At 41.2% G+C, this 20,713-nt stretch overlaps 1 protein-coding gene across 7 annotated transcripts in view; it reads left to right on the top strand.

Annotated features, from left to right (window-relative positions):
* The window catches only part of LOC124605610 (actin-binding LIM protein 2), a 345,173-nt gene that overhangs the window by 213,379 nt on the left and 111,081 nt on the right, over positions 1-20,713 (top strand). For all 7 annotated transcript variants that reach the window (XM_047137409.1, XM_047137411.1, XM_047137408.1 and 4 more), the window contains 3 exons: positions 175-270; positions 13,116-13,299; positions 13,636-13,763. In XM_047137409.1, coding sequence (XP_046993365.1) covers positions 175-270; positions 13,116-13,299; positions 13,636-13,763 — 408 coding nt within the window. The remainder of the gene's footprint in view (positions 1-174; positions 271-13,115; positions 13,300-13,635; positions 13,764-20,713) is intronic.

The following is a 20,713-nucleotide window of genomic DNA, read 5'->3' as shown; positions in this document are numbered from 1 at the left end:
CATGTAAAACACACTGGAGTGGAAATTCTGTGTACTTTAACAACACAACATTGCAGTCACCAGACAGTATAGATTACTGTCATTGGCAACTGTTACTGTGGTATAGATTCAAATGTTTCTCATTTTGTTGACTGTACTGTGATACTCATACTCTTTTTTTTTTACTGTTTTCAGGCAAAACATTTTGTCACAACTGTAAGAAGAAGTGTTCTGGAGAAGTTCTCAGAGTCCAGGATAAATATTTTCACATTTCCTGTTTCAAATGCATTGGTGAGTACTCGTTGCTTGGATTTGGAAATAGTATCAGCTTTGAAATAGTATCAGCTTTGAAATTGTCTTTAATGCTATCATGTGACTAACTATTTAAATGTCCCTGTGGTGTCCATGTGGTTGATGTACATGTCTGCATTTTATTAGATAGTTTAGAAAGTGACATCAGTTGCAGGTCGTACAAACAAATGAAGGACACTATCTCAGTCTTACCAAAGACAAACCATTTGATAGCTGAACAGGCCAGCACCTGGTAAACATGAAACATTTAAAGTCTTACTCTCACAAAGACTAACATCATACAATTTCTAAAAAGAGAAATAACCAGCCACTACCAAAGACACATACTAATTTTCAGCTCCGTGGAGTTCAGCAGGGCAACAAAATAAAATTGAATCAACCCAGAGATAAACTAATAAAAAAAACTCATTTCAACATGATTTTCCACTCAGAAGTATTTCTCTCTCTTGATCTCGGGACAGTGTGTTGGCTCTTTTCATGCTTTCACTCCCTATTGCATTTCTGAATTATCTTCTATGATGTGCAGTTAAAAATAAGTAAAGTATTCATTTAGTAAAATGAAGGATTAAAAATATTCTGTAAAGGTGATAATTGTACATATTACATCAAATAGCTTTGAATTCTTAGCACTCACATCCCAGTACATTTACTCCATTTGTTTGTAGTAATAAAAGAAAATTGCACAATAGAAGAACGAAAAATAATTTTTGTATTTCTGCTGTGTACCTGCCCAGGTTTTAGAGTGGGACCAAATCAGACATGGAGCAAAACCTTGGGAATATTTGAAGCTGAATCGAAGATTTAAAACTTATGTTGTGGACTGTGACTCCTACAGATGATCAGATTATCGTATTTCCAGGATGATCAGCTACAGTCAGGAATATCAATTATTTCCAGGTTCCCATTTTTTTTTAAAGAATCTATCATGCCAATATGAAGTAAGGAGTGCCAGATAAGCAATATCACTTTGAGTGACACCCACTCAAAAGAAACTGTTCACAAAAAATGGCATCGAAAGGCACTAATAAGTGTAAGAGTGAGTGCTCTGAAAACACACACACACACACACACACACACACACACACACACACACACATTCGTATGGTATACTCTTTTCAACCACTCAATAATATATTATTTCTTTCAGTCTGCTAATCAACTGACTGTAATTGCAATACTCTAGCACAACATGAATGAAAACTCTGAGCTACACATGTGCAACATGTCTAAGATACTTATAAATCTGTTCAGTACTCAGATTTTCTTCCAAATTAGTATCTTAACTCTCATTTTTAATATTGTTACTCCAAAAAACAAGTTTGCTTAACAACTCGTTCGCTCTCAAAATTAAATTGAAACCTGATACCAATTGATCAGCAGTTTGTAATTCTTGTGTACAGAGTATAAAGTGAAAAACATTACTTGAAGTGGGGCAAAAAGAACATAAATGGCTGTAAATTGCACATATTTTTTTTTATCTAGAAATAACATTAGCTACCACTAAAATTAACCTTTCGTTTAGCCTGGGGAAATATATTTGTCATCAAATTATGCAAGATCAATAATAATCTTAAAAACATATGATTTTATCAAATAGTCACAAAACAACTAATCCTGTGGAAAAGCCCAATGTGAATCTAAATTATTTAAGCAATGCCCAATTTTTTATGATACAAATCTATTACAGATTGTTAATGAGACATAATTTATACTTGTTACCTCTATGGGCAATAAGACCAACCAGTTGTGTAAGTGGTTAGCACACTAGAATCTCATTCATGAAGACAGTGGTTTAGATACTGGCCATGCATATTTAGGTTTTCCATGGTTTCCCTACATCACTCCAGGCAAATGCTGGAAGGGATCCCTAGAAAAAGGGCAAGGCCAATTTCTTTCCCTACCCTTTCGTAATCCAAGCTTATGCTCTGATGATCGCACTGTCAACAGGGTGTTGAACTCTAATCTTCATTCTTCTAAGGCCAGTGTGTTTATACATGAAAAAATAATGTTTTTCTCTGGTGTAAAATGCTTAGTAAAGTATTCATTTAGTAAAATGAAGAATTAAAAATATTCTGTAAAAGTGATAATTGTACATATTTTTTCTCGTACTTACATAGCAAATTTTAGATGTATCAATTTTATAATTATAAAATTGCAATATATTTCTTTGAAAATGGAGCAGTGGAATTGGTCCACAATCATTTGGTACAGGCTTTGTGTAGTTCTTAAAATTAAAAAAATTCAAGCCAGCATCATTACCATGCTCTAAGTATTAAACTTACAACTAGAAATACAAAACTTTTAACTTACATTATTGTACTTCTTGTCTCAGGAATATGTTTGAATGGAATGTTGTCTCCCAAAAACTTGTCCTAAGTGCAAAATTAAATCTTACCTCACATGTAGGTTCTTAATATTACCAGGGGAGCACTTTTGCTTCAAAATACACTGCATGATAAAATAAAGTTAATCACCCAGAAGAGAGGAGGAAATGACTGAAACTTCAGTGTTTGAGAGGATATGTGATGTTATTTCAGTGAGTACAACATCAAGTCAGATTTATAAAAAATTTTGCAGCATGTGTCCACTTACCAGCCTGATGTTGCACCCTCTGTAGCCTGAATGTGTGAACTGCTTCATTTGGAACGGTTCTCATATAGCTGTTGTATCCTCTCCTGGTGCAAACTGGTCCCTAACTTTTGTTTGATATACTATATACTGGCATAGAGACACAGATGGTGTCCAAGCTGGTCACACATGTGTTCTACTGGGGGCAGATCTGGAGATCGTGCTGGCCGCGGGAGTATATTGACATCATGCGGACAGTCCATAGAGACACGTGCCATATGTGGATAAGCATTTTCCTGTTGAAAAATGCCACTTCGGTGCTGTCGCATGAAAGGAAACATACAAAGACACAGGATGTCCGTGACATACAGTTGTGCCATAAAGAGTTCCCGTCATGATCAGAAATCGTACCCAATGGCTCCTCCTATTGTGACACACAGAATTTTCACTGTTTTGCCCTTCCAAAACATTCTGAAAATTGGAGCTCTCACCGGTTGCTGACATACTAGCTGATGACAGTCATTCACCATCCAGGGTAGTGCAGGACTGTGATTAATTACTGAACTAGTGTGATGCCATTCTTTAACAGTACATGCTTTCTAATCATGGCACTATTCCAAATGCAGCCATTTTTATTGTGGTGTTAATGTCGGACTGCTTATGAGACATTGATGCTCTAGTCCCACTGCTGCTAGTCTCCAATCAATGGTACAGGATGACACAGAATGTAACTGGGAGTTCCTTGCTTATTCTCAGATGGCAGGCACCAATGCGAAGTGGTTATGGTGTGCTTGGTTTACAGTATACCAGTCCTCCTTTGTAATGATTAGGCTCGATCGACCAGAACCTTTTCAATGAATATGTCTGGCCTCAGGTTTCCACGCAGTCCAGCATCGAGCTACTGTCACATATAAATGCCCCACAGATCTGTATAGTGAACGACCAGTTGGCCAAGTGGAGACCCATAATGAGGCTCCTTTCAAACTCTTGTCAGGTGTCGATAATGCTGTCTCACCTGAGTATGCGGCATTTCCGTGTCCTTTACAGTGATCACTCAACATCTCATGCAGTTCACACTCCTTATATACATTACCAGACCTGGTAAAAAACATTAGACACAACCAGCACTAATGAACTCTGCTGGCCGTTCTACCTGTCAAGTAGAGGTTTGTCTAGAATCATTTATGTACCCACTGATGGTTTGTATGTGTATAAAGGTACAGGGCTATTACAAATGATTGAAGCGATTTCATAAATTCACTGTAGCTCCATTCATTGACATATGGTCACGACACACTACAAATACGTAGAAAAACTCATAAAGTTTTGTTCGGCTGAAGCCGCACTTCAGGTTTCTGCCGCCAGAGCGCTCGAGAGCGCAGTGAGACAAAATGGCGACAGGAGCCGAGAAAGCGTATGTCGTGCTAGAAATGCACTCACATCAGTCAGTCATAACAGTGCAACGACACTTCAGGATGAAGTTCAACAAAGATCCACCAACTGCTAACTCCATTCGGCGATGTTATGCGCAGTTTAAAGCTTCTGGATGCCTCTGTAAGGGGAAATCAACGGGTCGGCCTGCAGTGAGCGAGGAAACGGTTGAACGCGTGCAGGCAAGTTTCACGCGTAGCCCGCAGAGGTCGACGAATAAAGCAAGTAGGGAACTAAACGTACCACAGCCGACGGTTTGGAAAATCTTACGGAAAAGGCTAAAGCAGAAGCCTTACCGTTTACAATTGCTACAAGCCCTGACACCCGATGACAAAGTCAAACGCTTTGAATTTTCGGCGTGGTTGCAACAGCTCATGGAAGAGGATGCGTTCAGTGCGAAACTTGTTTTCATTGATAAAGCAACATTTTTTCTTAATGGTGAAGTGAACAGACACAATGTGCGAATCTGGGCGGTAGAGAATCCTCACGCATTCATGCAGCAAATTCGCAATTCACCAAAAGTTAACGTGTTTTGTGCAATCTCACAGTTTAAAGTTTACGGCCCCTTTTTCTTCTGTGAAAAAAACGTTACAGGACACGTGTATCTGGACATGATGGAAAATTGGCTCATGCCACAACTGGAGACCGACAGCGCCGACTTCATCTTTCAACAGGATGGTGCTCCACTGCACTTCCATCATGGTGTTCGGCATTTCTTAAACAGGAGATTGGAAAACCGATGGATTGGTCGTGGTGGAGATCATGATCAGCAATTCATGTCATGGCCTCCACGCTCTCCCGACTTAACCCCATGTGATTTCTTTCTGTGGGGTTATGTGAAAGATTCAGTGTTTAAACCTCCTCTACCGAGAAACATGCCAGAACTGCGAGCTCGCATCAACGATGCTTTCAAACTCATTGATGGGGACATGCTGCGCCGAGTGTGGAAGGAACTTGATTATCGGCTTGATGTCTGCCGAATCACTAAAGGGGTACATATCGAACATTTGTGAATGCCTAAAAAAACTTTTTGAGTTTTTGTATATGTGTGCAAAGCATTGTGAAAATATCTCAAATAATAAAGTTATTGTAGAGCTGTGAAATCGCTTCAATCATTTGTAATAACCCTGTACATAGACATCTGATCATCAATTCTGGGCACCTCTCTTTTTTGTCAGGCATTGTATTAGCTATCTTGGTAATTTTCTGATTTATATTCGTAGTCTGTGAAAGCAAAAATAGTATGTTGTCACGGTCGTCAACATTTGCAGTCATTGTTGTGGAATCTTGCTTGATGCTGCTCTATACACTAATTTGAGTAACACATGTCTTTTTATATCTGCAGGACTACTGTAGTATACATCTTTTTAAAGATACTTTCTGTTATCAAATGTTGGTCTCCCTCTGCAGTTTTTGCAACCGCCTCTTCCATACACATTTTCTGTCATAACCAAATTAATTGTTCCTTAAAGGAAGTGCCCTAACAATTGGTTATTTTATTTAGTGCCACAGACTGATTTTGTGTCCATTAGCTACTTGATCTTCCCATTTGGTCTGTAACATTTTTCTGTAGCACCATGTTTTAAAATATTACATTATTGTTTGACTGTATTATCTATTACATACTTTTCACTTCCATATAATGCTAAACTCAGTTTAAGTATTTTGGGTGGTGCTTTAGTTAAACTGATGTTTGGGGTTTAAGGAGTTTTAATTTGATACGGCTGCCTGGGATGGTTGCCATATATCATTTGTCGCATATTTAAAAAGTGTGATGCCTGAAAGGCAACATAACAGCAGCAAGAAGGAATAAGTTTTCTGGAAAGTACTCAAGAGTACAAATCAGATGCCACAGGAAGGGCATTTGTTTGGCATTGGCCAGAAATGTTACTTAGGTTCACAGTGTATCACATTGGCTCACTTAGAGAGCCGCAAGACATGGCAGTGTGTTGGCAATGACCATATTTGGTCACTCGAGCCCCCATCAAAGTGGAAGCGGGATGCGACAGTGTGGAAGAGGCGATGTAGCCTACCTCACAGTATAAAAGCAGAGGTGGTGGTGTGTATTGGGAGAGTTCAGTACAGACAGCAGTCTGTGTAGGTCAGGCACAGGGCCTGGACTTGTAATATTCACTCTGGCTCTGTTTGCACTCATACTTAGTCGTGTACCTCCCTCCATGGGATTTTGCAATCTGGAGTAGTGTACTTTCATTCAAGTCATTATCCAATTATTGCTCAGATGAGCATTTAAAGATTGTAGTTATTCAAGTCTTGCCTTTGTTCGATTATTTCCTGAATGAGTTTCATAACTCTTTCAAACTTCGAGTTGGCCATCTCCATGTTAGCTGACTGGACAGACCTCCTTCATTGTCATTGAGCATCTAGACTACTTGCTGGAGGCGACATATTGATGGAACTGATGTATGGGGTTTCAAGACGGTGCCTTCTCCAATTGTTTGAATTTCCTGAATATAAGGATTTGCTCCCATTAGCGGAAATAGCAATACAAGAACACCGCCTGTTCTTCATAAGTGAGTGCTGCAAGCCTCAGTTGGTAGTTCTAGACACTGTAAATTCCTAAAATTTGTATTTGTGAACTTTCACTGATGATAGTAATTTATATGCCGTAAGTTGTCAAAAATTGTTTATCGGACAATGGCCTCATGTACCCTGGCACCACTCAGCGGACTCCTCCAGTGTATTACGAGGGTTGGAACTTAAAATAGTGGCAACTATTTATTCACAGTCGATACAAAATAGTTACATGTTTGGACCTGTTACTGTCCTTCAGAGTAGTCGCCAGCGTTGTATAGAACCTGTTGCCAGCAATGTGGAAGGTGTAGTATACCGTTAGCAGAGTCTGTTCTGTTGATGTTCCGAATGGAGCAGTCTACTGCCTGTTGAATCTCTGGAACAGCTCTGAAGTGAATGCCACGAAGTGGTTCCTTTATCTTCAGAATCAAATCAAAGTCACAAGGACTTAAGTTGTATTACTGTTCATTTTTGGAGCATCACCTGTGACCAGCTTTGCGAAAGAAGCGGCGACACTTTCTGCGCAACCCATCTATCATTTTGCACGACAATGCGCAAGGTGGCTGCTCTGTTCAGTCGATGGGACTAGGAGGTACTGTACCATCCAACATATTCACCAGACGTGAGTCCTTGTGACTTTGGTTTGATTCTGAAGATGAAGGAGCCACTTCGTGGCATTCACTTCAGAACTGTTCTAGAGATTCGACAAGCAGTCGACCACTCCATTCACACCACCAACAGAACAGGCTCTGGTAACGGTATACTAAGCTTTCCACATCGCTGGTAACAGGTTCTACACAACGCTGGTGATTACTTTGAAGGACAGTAACAGGTGCAAACATGTAACTGTTTTGTATCAGTTGTGAATAAATAGTTACCACTGTTTAAGTTCCAACCCTCATATTTTTGACCACTTTAAAGATCTGTTACATGTTGTTTTGTGAAGAAAAACCTTTTTGTAAGACAGTGTAATGTGATGTTCATGAATTGTCTACTGATGAAATTGTTTCATACGAAGTAACAATGAGAATGCAGTTGTAAACAAGCAAATGCAGTGTGTACCATGTATCCAGCACTACCTAGTGGTTTAGTCCACTTGTTTCCAATGTGTCACTTGGTAGCAGTTTGCTCTTGTCTCATGATTGATAATGTTGACGTGGTACAGTGTATCGAATGAACAGTTTTATTTGATTGACCTAACACTGGTAAGCTAGAAAGTCATATTCTGCTCCTTATACTTTGTCTCTAATCAGTGGTGAAATGTAACATATTTTCATATCTTTTGATACCAGTGTTATGTTGTATTTTATAGCCTTTGAAAATGACAGAACGGTGAAACCTTGAAGGTGATTTTGGAAATAATAAAAAGTGTGATCAAGACATCAGAAACTTATTAAAGTGCATCCAAATGGCCACGTCGTCTCATAGCATTTTCGTGCAAACTGCGGCATTTGTATCTGTATTGCATTGAAAGTATCTGCACAGCAATGTAAATGTCGACAGTAATAACTTTGTGTCTTGTATGGAAACAAAATTCTCACTTTACTCTTCACCCTCAGGCTTGCATTTAGTGCTGACTGACTATGTCTTGGGATCGTTTTCCGTGTGTGATAATTGTATACAGCAGAATGAATAGGTTGGCCAGTATGCACATCATGTATGGGTTCACTGAACACAGTGGAAGAGCAGCACCATGACACTGTGATAAGGTGTCGCCCTGCAGGGTGATGGCAACACTTCACAATACTTTTGCATCTGTACATAGCTGCCTATGACAACCTAGATCCTTCTGTGTTTTGGCGATTGCATATTACAGGATTTTTCACTGTTGTAAAAATATTTGACAGAAACAAAGGTAGGCCTAATTGGTGTGACGAAACAAATAAATCAGAATTAAATCATTACTTCGTAATGAGCCACTGGAGTCACTAGTCCCTTATACCACATTTTAGAAACTATCCCTAAGTTTTATGGTGATGTAAATGTTCACCCTGTATATTTGGAGCCAACTGAAAACTGAAGCTAAAATATAAAATTTGACTGTCTGTATTATTCTGTTCTCTGGAAAAGGAATTTGGAAAACGTAAGCAGCTGAAACTAAAGAAGTTAAAAAATGTATTAATCCTTAGACTTCAAATGTTTTTGACTTTGTCACAATATATGTTTGCAAATGCTGCTGCTGTGCACAGGCATCCATCCATCTGCAGATCAGTAGATCATCTATATCGATGTACTGGTATAAATCACCCCCCCCCCCCCCCCCCCCCACACACACACACACACACACACACACACACACACACACACTTTCTCCAAACTCTTCATCCCTTCCCGTGCCATTCATGAAAGGTGTGCAGGAAGATAGCATGTCAGAATTCCTTGCTACAGGCAACACTACTCTTAATTTTATTGTTGTAGTCAGTGTGTAGGAGGTACACTACTGGCCATTAAAATTGTTACACTAAGAAGAAATGCAGATGATAAACGGGTATTCATTGGACAAATATATTATACTAGAACTGACATGTGATTACATTTTCACGCAATTTGGGTTGCATAGATCCTGAGAAATCAGTACCCAGAACAACCACCTCTGGCCGTAATAACGGCCTTGATACGCCTGAGCATTGTGTCAAACAGCTTGGATGGCATGTACAGGTGCAGCTGCCCATGCAGCTTTGACACGATACCACAGTTAATCAAGAGAAGTGGCTGGCGTATTGTGACGAGCCAGTTGCTTGGCCACCATTGACCAGACGTTTTCAATTGGTGCGAGATCTGGAGAATGTGCTGACCAGGGCAGCAGTCGAACATTTTCTGTATCCAGAAAGGTCCGTACAGGACCTGCAACATGTGTTCGTGCATTATCCTGCTGATATGTACGGTTTCCCAGGGATGAATGAAGGGTAGAGCCACGGGTTGTAACACATTTGAAATGTAACGTCCACTGCTCAAAGTGCCATCAATGCGAACAAGGGGTGACCGAGATGGTAACCGATGGCACCCCATACCTTCATGTCGGGTGATACGCCAGTATGGCGATGACTAGGGTGACCAGGTGCAATTGTTTAAAAAGGAGAACAAACAGCTTCAAAAAGGAGGAAAAAGGAAGAAAAAAAACAGGACACATCAAACGGGTCAACTGCAGATTAGGATACCACCCGTCAGCTTTGGACAAGTCACGTGACTGCCGGGAATTACCGGTAAAACTAGTAGTTAATTGTTACTGGTGGTCAGGTGGTGATTACCAGAGCAATATTTTTTTTTTATTTTAAATTAAAAACATTGATTGTGATGACAGTGTAGCATCAGTGGTTTTTATATTTACGCGTAGTTTTAAGATTTAACAAAGTCGGCTGACTAAACGCCACTCCTGATTGGCTACTTTCATGTGACTTGTCGAAAGCTAATGGGTGGTATCCTCATCTGCAGTATTCACCACAAACATACGTTCAGTTTAAATTAATGAGTTTATTATTTATAGACATTACAGACATTCCTTAACAATTATTGATACTTCTCGGAAGAAACAATTTTTTGCAGAAATGTAGGCTTACTTAACAGATAATTGTAAAATGACACACATGAAAATTCTTTTAAATTATATTGGATCATCAACAGACCTTTCACTGATTCAAGGTTTAATCTATTCCTCTCATCAGTCCACTGTGTGGTAATTGGAGAAAATATTCTTGATCCTGGTGCCACCCACTAACACCGCCTTCGTGTGTGTTTATGGCGAAGGCTGTGCCAATAGTTAAAGTATTTAAGAAAAGAGCAATAGAACGGGACAAATTGTAAATTTAACTGTATTACATTCAACTTTGCTAAAAAGCCGGACACTGTAAAAATCCGCCCGGACCCCAGACAAAGAGCTAAAAAGCAGGACATGTCTGGATTAATCCGGACATCTGGTCACCCTACCGATGACGAATACATGCTTCCAATGTGCGTTCACCATGATGTTGGCAAACACGGATGCGACCATCATGATGCTGTAAACAGAACCTGGATTCATCCGAAAAAATGAGGTTTTGCTATTCGTGCACCCAGTTTCGTCGTTGAGTACACCATCGCAGGCGATCCTGTCTGTGATGCAGCATCAAGGGTAACCACAGCCATGGTCTCTGAGCTGCTGCAAGCGTCGTCGAACTGTTCGTGTAGATGGTTGTTGTCTTGCAAACGTCCTCATCTGTTGACTCAGGGATCGAGACGTGGCTGCACAATCTGTTACAGCCATGGAGATAAGATGCCTGTCATCTTGACTGCTAGTGATACGAGGCCATTGGGATCCAGCACGGCGTTCCGTATTACCCTCCTGAACCCACCGATTCCATATTCTGCTAACAGTCATTGGATCTCGACCAACGCGAGCAGCAATGTCGCGATACGAAAAACCGCAATCGCGATAGGCTACAATTCGACCTTTATCTAAGTCTGAAACGTGATGGTATGCATTTCTCCTCCTTACACAAGGCATCACGACAACGTTTCACCAGGCGATGCCGGCCAACTGCTGTTTGTGTATGAGAAATCGGTTGGAAACTTTCCTCATGTCAGCACGTTGTAGGTGTCGCTATTGGTGCCAACCTTGTGTGAATGCTCTGAAAAGCTAATCATTTGCATATCACAGCATCTTCTTCCTGTCAGTTAAATTTTGCGTCTGTAGCACGTCATCTTCATAGTGTAGCAATTTTAATGGCCAGTAGTGTATATCGTATGAAATAAACTTCCTTGACTTTTCTGCTTGAAGCAAATATTCTCATAATTTTAGGTGTAAGCCTTTTCACAGCATTACTAGATGTTCTTGTAGAGCTCATTGAGCACTTTTGTGCCCTGGTTGCACTGACTAGTTTAACTATTTGCATGTTCTATAGATGATAGTGATGTCTCACTGTGAAGTAGAATGAGTCAGTTAGTTTACAATTACAATACATTTTCAACAAATTGCTGACTATGTACATGATTCTTTTACATTAATCTTAAGCTAGTTTCAACTTTTTTAATCAAATTATGAAGTGTATGTGACTGCCTGACAAGACTCCCCTCACACTTTGTGAATAACACATTGAATTCCCTCTTTTAACTCATAAACGTTAAGAGGTTTATAGACATACACCAATGTTTTAAGATAATCCTAAAGAAAAAAAAAATCACATGAGCTTAGTGACCATTGTTGGTCACCATTGTATCAAATGACGTGATCCAAAAACTGCTAGTGGAGACTCAATAGTTTTGCAGGAAGTGTGACAGGTGGCAACCATACTGGTATAATCACAACTTTTGAACGTCCAATCCACCAAAATTATACCATGAAACATCTCCTATCATAACACGCTCTGAGTTTCTGTTAACTATTACAGCTTGTCCTCACGTCTCTGAAAAAAATAAGGCCTGATGATATTTCTCACACAGAAACCACACCAAACTATCACTCACTGTGGATGCATTTCCCTCTCTTGAACCATTCAAGGATTTTCTGATTGCCAGATAGGGCAGTTCCTTTTATTTACAAATCTATTTAAGTGGAAGAGCACCTTGTCACTTAAGATGATGTGCCTCACAAAACCACCATCGTCTCAGAAACCAGTGAGCAAAAATCACCTTTTCTGATGATAGACTTCTTTCAGCTCCTGCATTAATTGAATACGGTAAGGTTGGTAAATGGAGAGCATACCATAGTATTTACCATGCTGAAGAATATCTTGTGCCTTATTCTTAGCAAAAGATGGGAACCAACTTCACTGGACTAAAAGCCACACTGTCAGAAACCACGACTATGTTAGCACAGGTCACTCAGAATGAGGGCACCTTGAGCTCTTGATGCTCTTTGGAACTTCATCCATTTCACTGAACTTTGCTATAAGTCTGCAAATAGTTGATTCATTACGTGCTTTATTGCCGCCAAGAAGCTCGCAAAGACATCTCACAGTTGCTGCATAACATTCTCCATTACAATACAATGTTTTCACTATTAGCACGTGCACTGTTCCGTGGTTACATACACACAATGAAGAAATGTGAGAAATTCAGACTGAAGCAACAGTCTGAATGTTTGTGGGTACTGAAGTGATACACGACACTGTGGTCAGCCAACAAACAAAAATATAAGACATGGTGCAAAAGAGTGCAAGAAAATACAGATCGCAGATATCTAATTAATTTAAAATAGAAAAAAGTTTAATGTGGGGAAAGTTTTTCTGATCTTTACTATTAGCTGTTTTGGGACTTAGGTTTTGTGATTTAAAACAAATTCGCTGGTGACTATTTCAAATGGATTAATTTTCTTTCAGTTTGTGAGAACTCACTGGCCCAAGGTGGTTTTTTCTGCAAAGATGGAGGTTACTACTGCACAAATGATTACCAGCGTCAGTTTGGTACTAAATGTGCAACCTGTGGCAAATATGTTGAGGGTGAAGTGGTATCTGCCCTTGGAAATACCTATCATCAAAAATGTTTCACATGCGCTCGTTGCAGGTGAGTCTTAGGCTTTAACTACCGATATTCCACATTTGTACGTAAGGGAATATATCAGTTTTTACCGAAGTTGTTTTTTATCATCATCAACTTATATAATTAACAAACACCAAAAATATATGTGCTCTATCCATGTGGCACCAGATTTACTTTTACATGAATTAGTGGTTATCTTGTTGACTAAAATACTCAAGTTATTCATTTTTGAGAGTAATTCTTATTGGCCATTACTGGTGCAGTCATTGAAGAACAAGAGTTTTCAAAGCAGTATGTTACTTTTTATGATTACAGTACCTAATATGTATTCCATGATGTTCTATCACTTTTGTTAAACAGGCAACCATTCCCTTCTGGAGAACGAGTAACATACACAGGGAAAGAAGTTCTTTGTCAGAAGTGCGTGCAAATTCCTGTCAGAGAGACACAGTCTCCTCAGGCCAGTCCTTCTAGTGGCACAGGACCAGGTAAACTTCTCTCCATTTGCATTTCTGTATGTGTGTGATAACTGGTGTATGCACTCACTACTATTAATTTTGTATTTGCATTGCTTTATTTTCTCTAAGCTGGTTCCATTCTCTGATAATGGATATCTTCCAACTTATTTGTGTCCTTCAAAGTAGATGTAAGGGGGCGATCAAAAAGTTTCCATTTGAGGACATTGCTGCAGCATATTTGCTATGCAAGATCTGCCTTGTAGGCAAGGTGTTAGTGTGGCATTCATATCTTCCTGACACGTGTGTGTGTGTGTGTGTGTGTGTGTGTGTGTGTGTGTGTGTGTGTGTGTGTGTTACACGTAGAAATGTGAACTATGACGATGTTATTAACAAGTGCATCCAAACAGGACCAATGTGTTCTTAGCTGCTGAAGGGCAGACACAAATAGATATCCATCAGAGAATGAAGAAAGTATATGGGGCAGCATTTCTGTCAGAAATGAATGTTGGGGAATGGTGCAACAAGGCGTGCTGCCGCTTCGTGATAACACATGTTCGTGTGTTGCAAATGTCATAATGCAGAAGTTAGCACCAACTCAAGTGGGAGACATTTGAGCACACACTCTATAAACGTGATCTCTCCCCATGCGATTTTCATGCCTTCATTCCCTTAAATTCTTTGAAGGGCTGACCATTCATTTCAAACAAGGATGTGCAGCAAGCAGTTATGGACTTCTTAACACAGAATGGCTGAGTGATTTACCAAACCGGTATCTCCAATCAGGTGTATCGGTGATGTGATGTGTTATCACGTGTTGATAACACCCCATGGGCGTCATAGCAATGAAATTGCAAGTTTCCCTCTGGCACTGGTAGCTGATGCATGGAATCTGGTGGTCCCAATTGAGTGCACCCACTGGACCACACCTGCAGTAGCTCTGTACTAAGAGTGCCCTCTGCTGCTACAGTATAGGACAGCTGTTGGCAGCCGCTCACTCCATTCACACTCAGAGCCACGTCACCACAAAAAGCTAAGCAGTAGTTGCCTAGTCACAGCTCCATTGTTGTTGCTTTTGTAAAACAGCAGGACTCTGTTTCTTGCTGCATCATTTGCAATGTGTCTTTGTTTATTTGGAGAGATAAAAGTTAAATAAATTGTCTGTTTGCTGTGTTACTTGTTCACTGATCGTTTCTGCTCCTGTCCAGCTTTCCTACAATGACAGTTGTCACATCACTCTGTAGCCCATCTCGCCTTGCCTTTGTGAATGAAATCTTACACAACAGGTGAAATGATTGCCTCACTGCTTATGGTGATTTTGCCCTATTAGCATTCTGATTCTCGACCATACGACCTATGAACGGAAGCTTTTGATTGCCCCCTCATAAAAAGATAACTATTATATTTTGAAGAGCTGATAGCTGTCTGTGAGTTGCATGACTGTCACAAACTGATATTTTTGGAGTTTATCAGCTGAGAGTGTGCACCAAGTCATGATAATAGCCTTAATGGTGTAAAGAACAGAGTCCTCAAGTTATTCAAGTATGCCATCTCTAGCTGAAGTCACTCGTTGATAATTATATCCCATAGAACTACCAGAGTGCACCTATTTTGGTTGCTGAGCCTTACCCATTGTTCCAAATAGGCTCAGATATTTTCTGTGACCTTTCAGTCAGATGCTTTAGTGGACTGGTTAAGGTGTGACAGGATGCCTCAGTGTCATGCAGACCTGGAATACATATGTGCAACCCTGTCAGCATGACTTTTGTCATCTTGGCAAATGGGAATGTGCACAGGAGACTCATCATGGGGATGTAGAAGAAGAGGCAACACTTGGTTACTGAGGATGTTGCAAAAGAATCTAGTTTCAAGTTCACAGTAACATGAATGAGTGGGACCCAAATCACGGTACAAAAACACCACCAAAACAACGTTGCAGAACTACTACTAGTGGCAGTTGCACCCTCCTGCAAGTTAAATGTCCCATTGGGCTGACGATGACACATCACATCGTTGAAAAAGAGGCAACATCACAACTCACCAGACCACACTAGATGTCTCTAGTCACCTGCCGTCCAGTTTGTATTTCGTTTGCATACTGAAGAGGTGCAATTCTGAGCTATGCCCTTTCACAAGACACCTGATTCAAAATGTCCATGGCCTGCAGCTCCAATTACAATGTTCTCTCAGAAAGTGGTGGAGATGGATCTGCATTCACAACTGCAGCAGTACCTGTTGGGTTTTAAACTGATTGTCAAGGACAAGGCAAGACATGAGTCTTCTGTTCTTGTGTGTTTGGATATTTGTATGACCACTGTTTTTAAGCAGTGTCGCATAGCTCGAGTGGTACACCTTTCCTTGTAGACATGTTGAAAATTCTGCTTTGTACGTAAACAAATTGGTCAACTTCATTTGAGGTGTGATCAAGGGTACAGCCAAACAAAATAGCTCCTTTCTGCCATTCCATCCTCCACATCGACTTGGCTTGCTGTGTTGATTCCATAAGACCAACTAGAAAATGTATACCTCTGTGTCGTCACAAATATCAGTGGTCATACGGTCACCTGTTACCAGTTCTGTACCGTCTGCAGCATTCCAATGCGACCAGTGACCAGTGTCTTCTTTTAACGGGGTGACTATTACTTTGTCCACTAGACTTACTTCTGAATATGGAAGTCATAACATTGCAGTATTAACAAAGAAACTTTATTTTTATGAAAAATGTACTGTTAAAAACTCCTTGCGGATGACACTGCAGTACATCAAATGGCTCTGAACACTATGGGACTTAACATCTGAGGTCATCAGTCCCCTAGAACTTAGAAATACTTAAACCTAACTAACCTAAGGACATCACACACTTCCATGCCTGAGGCAGGATTCGAATCAGCGACCATAGCAGTCACGCGGTTCCGGACTGAAGTGCCTAGAACCACTCGGCCACCGCAGTCGGCTGCAATACATCACCAAAATTGATTTGACAGTAATTTCTATGTGACTCAATGGCTTCCTCCAAAGATAAGCTCAGTATATGGCTGTCAAGTCTGCCACCAGACACACATTTTGTGTGTACGAAAATATTTCCTCAAGGCAACTGGTTGTTGTTATCAGGTGGCGGCTGTTTGTTGCTACTGACAAGTAACAACTGCTAGTGTATTCATAGTGATTGTATGTATGCAGGCCTCATGTGAAAGTCACACATATGCTTGCAGATGATGACAGTAGTGTATTCAGAAACTCCTACTGGGAGCAGATCTAGGACCTTACATTTGGGCACCAGATAGCCGGTGTCACTGCCAAGTGTCACTGTGGGCGGGAGCCAAACCAAAATTATTAGTAATTGGAACTTTCGTTACCTCACAGTTTAACTGTTGTTGGAAATTGTCATTATTCTCTATATATTGTGGTGGCACGTGGAAGGTTCCAGGCTGTACATTATTGAAATCATGAGTCCCTGCGTATTAGGTTATCCGGTGTGCAAATACGTGTGGTCTACTTTGTCACACAATCCCAGGAAGATGGAAACTGAGGACATAATGTTTGTCTTTTTAAAAATTACCAGATGTCCAGGAGGTATCAGACCTAGATGGCCATTAGAGGATGCAGTCTCACCATTTGCCTCGCCATGTGAATCTTCCAGTCAATAGTTGTCATTGTGGCCAATATAAATACTGCCACTCAGAGAACGATCAGTCAGTTTTGTACTCGCATCTGATATTGTCGGTTACTATCATTTGGGTACTGTGGACTATTGAATAACAGCCTTAGGTGGCACATGGTCTTTCTCTTTGGTTGTGATTTGGCTTGTGACTTGTTGCTCTTGACCTGTTTATTTGTGTTGAAGGTTTCAGCATTGGCCTATGTTTACATAGTTTGCGATGATCTTGTCCTTGTCTGTCTCTCTCTGCTGTCAGTCAGCTGTGTTTAGGTCAGCTACCACTTGTTGTCATGTTCTCATACATAAGTGGCCCTTCTGCCTTGTGGCTTTAGGTGTTTCTCTCTTGGATTCTGATATCAGGCCACTCACAGATATAGCATTGGTTCCAAGGAAAAATTAAATTGTCAATGGCTTGGACGCTAAATTGGTTTGCCTACTGGAGCAACAGCATAAGGTAATGCAATAGCAGCAGCTTCAGATAAACTTGTTATATTATGTCATTTCAGCTTCAAGTGGACAAACACAGGAGTGCATGAGGCCACTCTGCTCCATTTCTTGGTGCCGCAACAGTGGATGACCTTTTTCATCATCCATGATTTCGGCCTTTCAGTGGCACTATGGAGGACTTGGACACACATTTGCATCATCTGAAGCTACATTTCTCAGTGTTTCAAGTCACAGATGATTCAGTCCAGCGATCATTATTTCCATCTTGGACATCGCTAGACATGTTTCTTCTGCTCCGCAAATTGGTGCCTCTGTCTGACCCCGTGCACACTCCTTCCAGGGGATACGCACTCTGTTGACTAACTATTATTCAGAGAGATCATGTAGTTGCCTCCAGGCTCGAGTTTCACCAGTACTATAAACAACCTGGACAATCGCACCACTCCTAGGTCACAGACTTACAATGTCTCAGACACAAATGCGATTTCACTTGCACTAATCAAGATCTACAAGGCTTTGTGCGTGGACTCCTGGATTTGTGATGTCATGATTCAGCTGACAGCCAATTCTGAGGTCCGCACAGCAGCATTGCAACTGGATAACCTGTTATTGGAGGACTTCTTGCACACCACACTTGTTTGAGATTGCATGGGCTACTAACGAAAGACTCATAGTGAAGCCACAAGATTTGGTTGGTGACGTGCGACCACACTTGCAACCCCCACATCGCAGGCATAGGGCGACCTCCTGGTTGCAGCAGTGTTGTGATTCATCGTTGTCCAATGCCTGTGGTGTCTGAGCCTCTGGATCACAGGGGGCAGCCCTGTGGCAAAGGTGGGCATCACCACTCAGTGTGTCAAAGCCACACAACCTGTTCCCATCCTGCCCCATGAGTGCACCGTGACATCATACATGGATAGCAGTTGGTGGGTCCCCAGGTGACCCCTTCATGCAGAAATTGTTTCTCATACTTCGCATTTCTCACCAGGACTTCCTTCTCCAGGTGGAAACAGGGCCCACCGTTTATGTGATAAATCGGGTTACATGCACAACTGGATTCGCCAGAGATGTCCGCACCCTCGCCGCATTTGGGGCCTGTGGGAACAGTTTTATTCCTTATTGTGGGCAGTTCTCCTTCACTGTGGGGTACAAAAGCGTTTCACAGCTCATTACGTTACCTGTGGCCAACCACCCATCTGATATCAACATTTTTGGCCTTGATACATTTACATTGTTAGGATTTTCTATTTGTAATGAACTCAAGGTCATATTCACCGTAGTTCCTATACAAAAACTGGACAGTCTCCACACTGTGTTTGCATCTCTGTTTCAGCGAGATTTGTGATGTGCTTCAGACTTTCAGCCAGATGGCACACCTTATTTTTGCTGCACCAGACCAATTTGTTACCTTATGTGATGATGTAAAGCTCGAACTAGATCATCTCCAGTCTGCTGGAGCTATTGATCAGATGAAATCTAGTGCATAGGCTACTCCCCTAGTCATCATCAGAAAGCTCAGTGGTTCTCCCAGATTGTGTGGAGATTTCAAGACTACAATCAATGCTCAGTCACAGGTGGAAACTTATCCTGTGTCCTGAATGGAAGATAATCTCGCCAGACTTGCTCGAGGGGCATATTGCACCAAGCTTGGCCTCATCGATGCTTGTCTCCTGTGACCATTAGCTGAGGAATCCCAACACATTATTGTCATTATTACACCTTTTGGTTTGTAAAAGTGGCTCCCATTTGGCATTGTCTCAGCCCCCACAGTTTTCCAAATGTCTCTGCAACAGCTGACACAGCATATTATGGCTTGCACAAATTACTTGAATAATCTCATTGTTATGGGACCCTACCCCGAGGAGGATTTGCAGAATCCTTTTTACAACCCTGCAGTATACAGGCCCACATTGTTGTTCAGAGATATGCAGGTTTTCAGCCAAAAGTGGAGTATTTGAAGGACTGGCTCACCAAAGACGGAATCAGGCCAACTGACTGGAATAGACTCCTCACTCTGCCCAAGAAACTTAATTGAATTGCTGATGTTTTGGGGCAAAAGCAATTGTTGTTCCAGTTTCTTACCCTCTGCAGCCCACATTGTGCAACCCCTCAATCTGTTGCATAAAAAAGGGTGTGTTTTACAACTGGACTCCTTCCTGTGACTGTGCATTTACCCAATTGAAGACCGTGCTGAAATCTTCCTCTTGCCTCACACTATTCTCTCTCAGTTGGCCGTTGGTTGTGGAAGCCAACACGTCTGCGTATGGCATTGATGTGGTCTTGTTGCACAGGAATGGGGATTGCTCCAGGCAGCCTATAGCATACACTTCAGAAACATTGACCCTTGCACAGCGAAACATTCCCAGATCAACAAGGAGGCATTGGAAGGCATTGGAAATAATGATTGCTATTAAAAAATTATACGTCGGCCATTTTAGGACACACTTCTCCCTACTCACAAGGCCCAAACCATTGGTGACTTTATTCAGGCTGCACTCCAGCCTCCCAGAGCGAACAGTCCAATGCTTTCAGTGCTGGGCAGTGTTCCTGACTGCATAAGTTATACCATCTTGTACAAGCCCATGGCACAGTATTCCAATGCCAACTTGTTGTTGTATCTATCCATTCACCCAAACCATATTTTGACCAACAGGAGATCCTCTGCTTCCACATCAATATTGAGCAGCAATGTATGTTGGACACACTTCCCATTATGGCTGCTCAGACCACTGCCACCAGTGCCAAGACCCAATCTCGCAACAGGTTCTCCACTATGTGACCCATGGCTGGCCAACTTACCTCGCCTGCTGATTGGTGAAAGAGTTCAGCTCCTGCACTGACATTTCTCACAGGCTCTCTGTCATTGATAATGTCACTT

The sequence above is a fragment of the Schistocerca americana genome, chromosome 3 (assembly GCF_021461395.2).
Source record: "Schistocerca americana isolate TAMUIC-IGC-003095 chromosome 3, iqSchAmer2.1, whole genome shotgun sequence".
NCBI lineage: Eukaryota > Metazoa > Arthropoda > Insecta > Orthoptera > Acrididae > Schistocerca > Schistocerca americana.
Note: the sequence above shows the minus strand (reverse complement) of the source record. Positions and strands in the feature narration are given on the sequence as shown.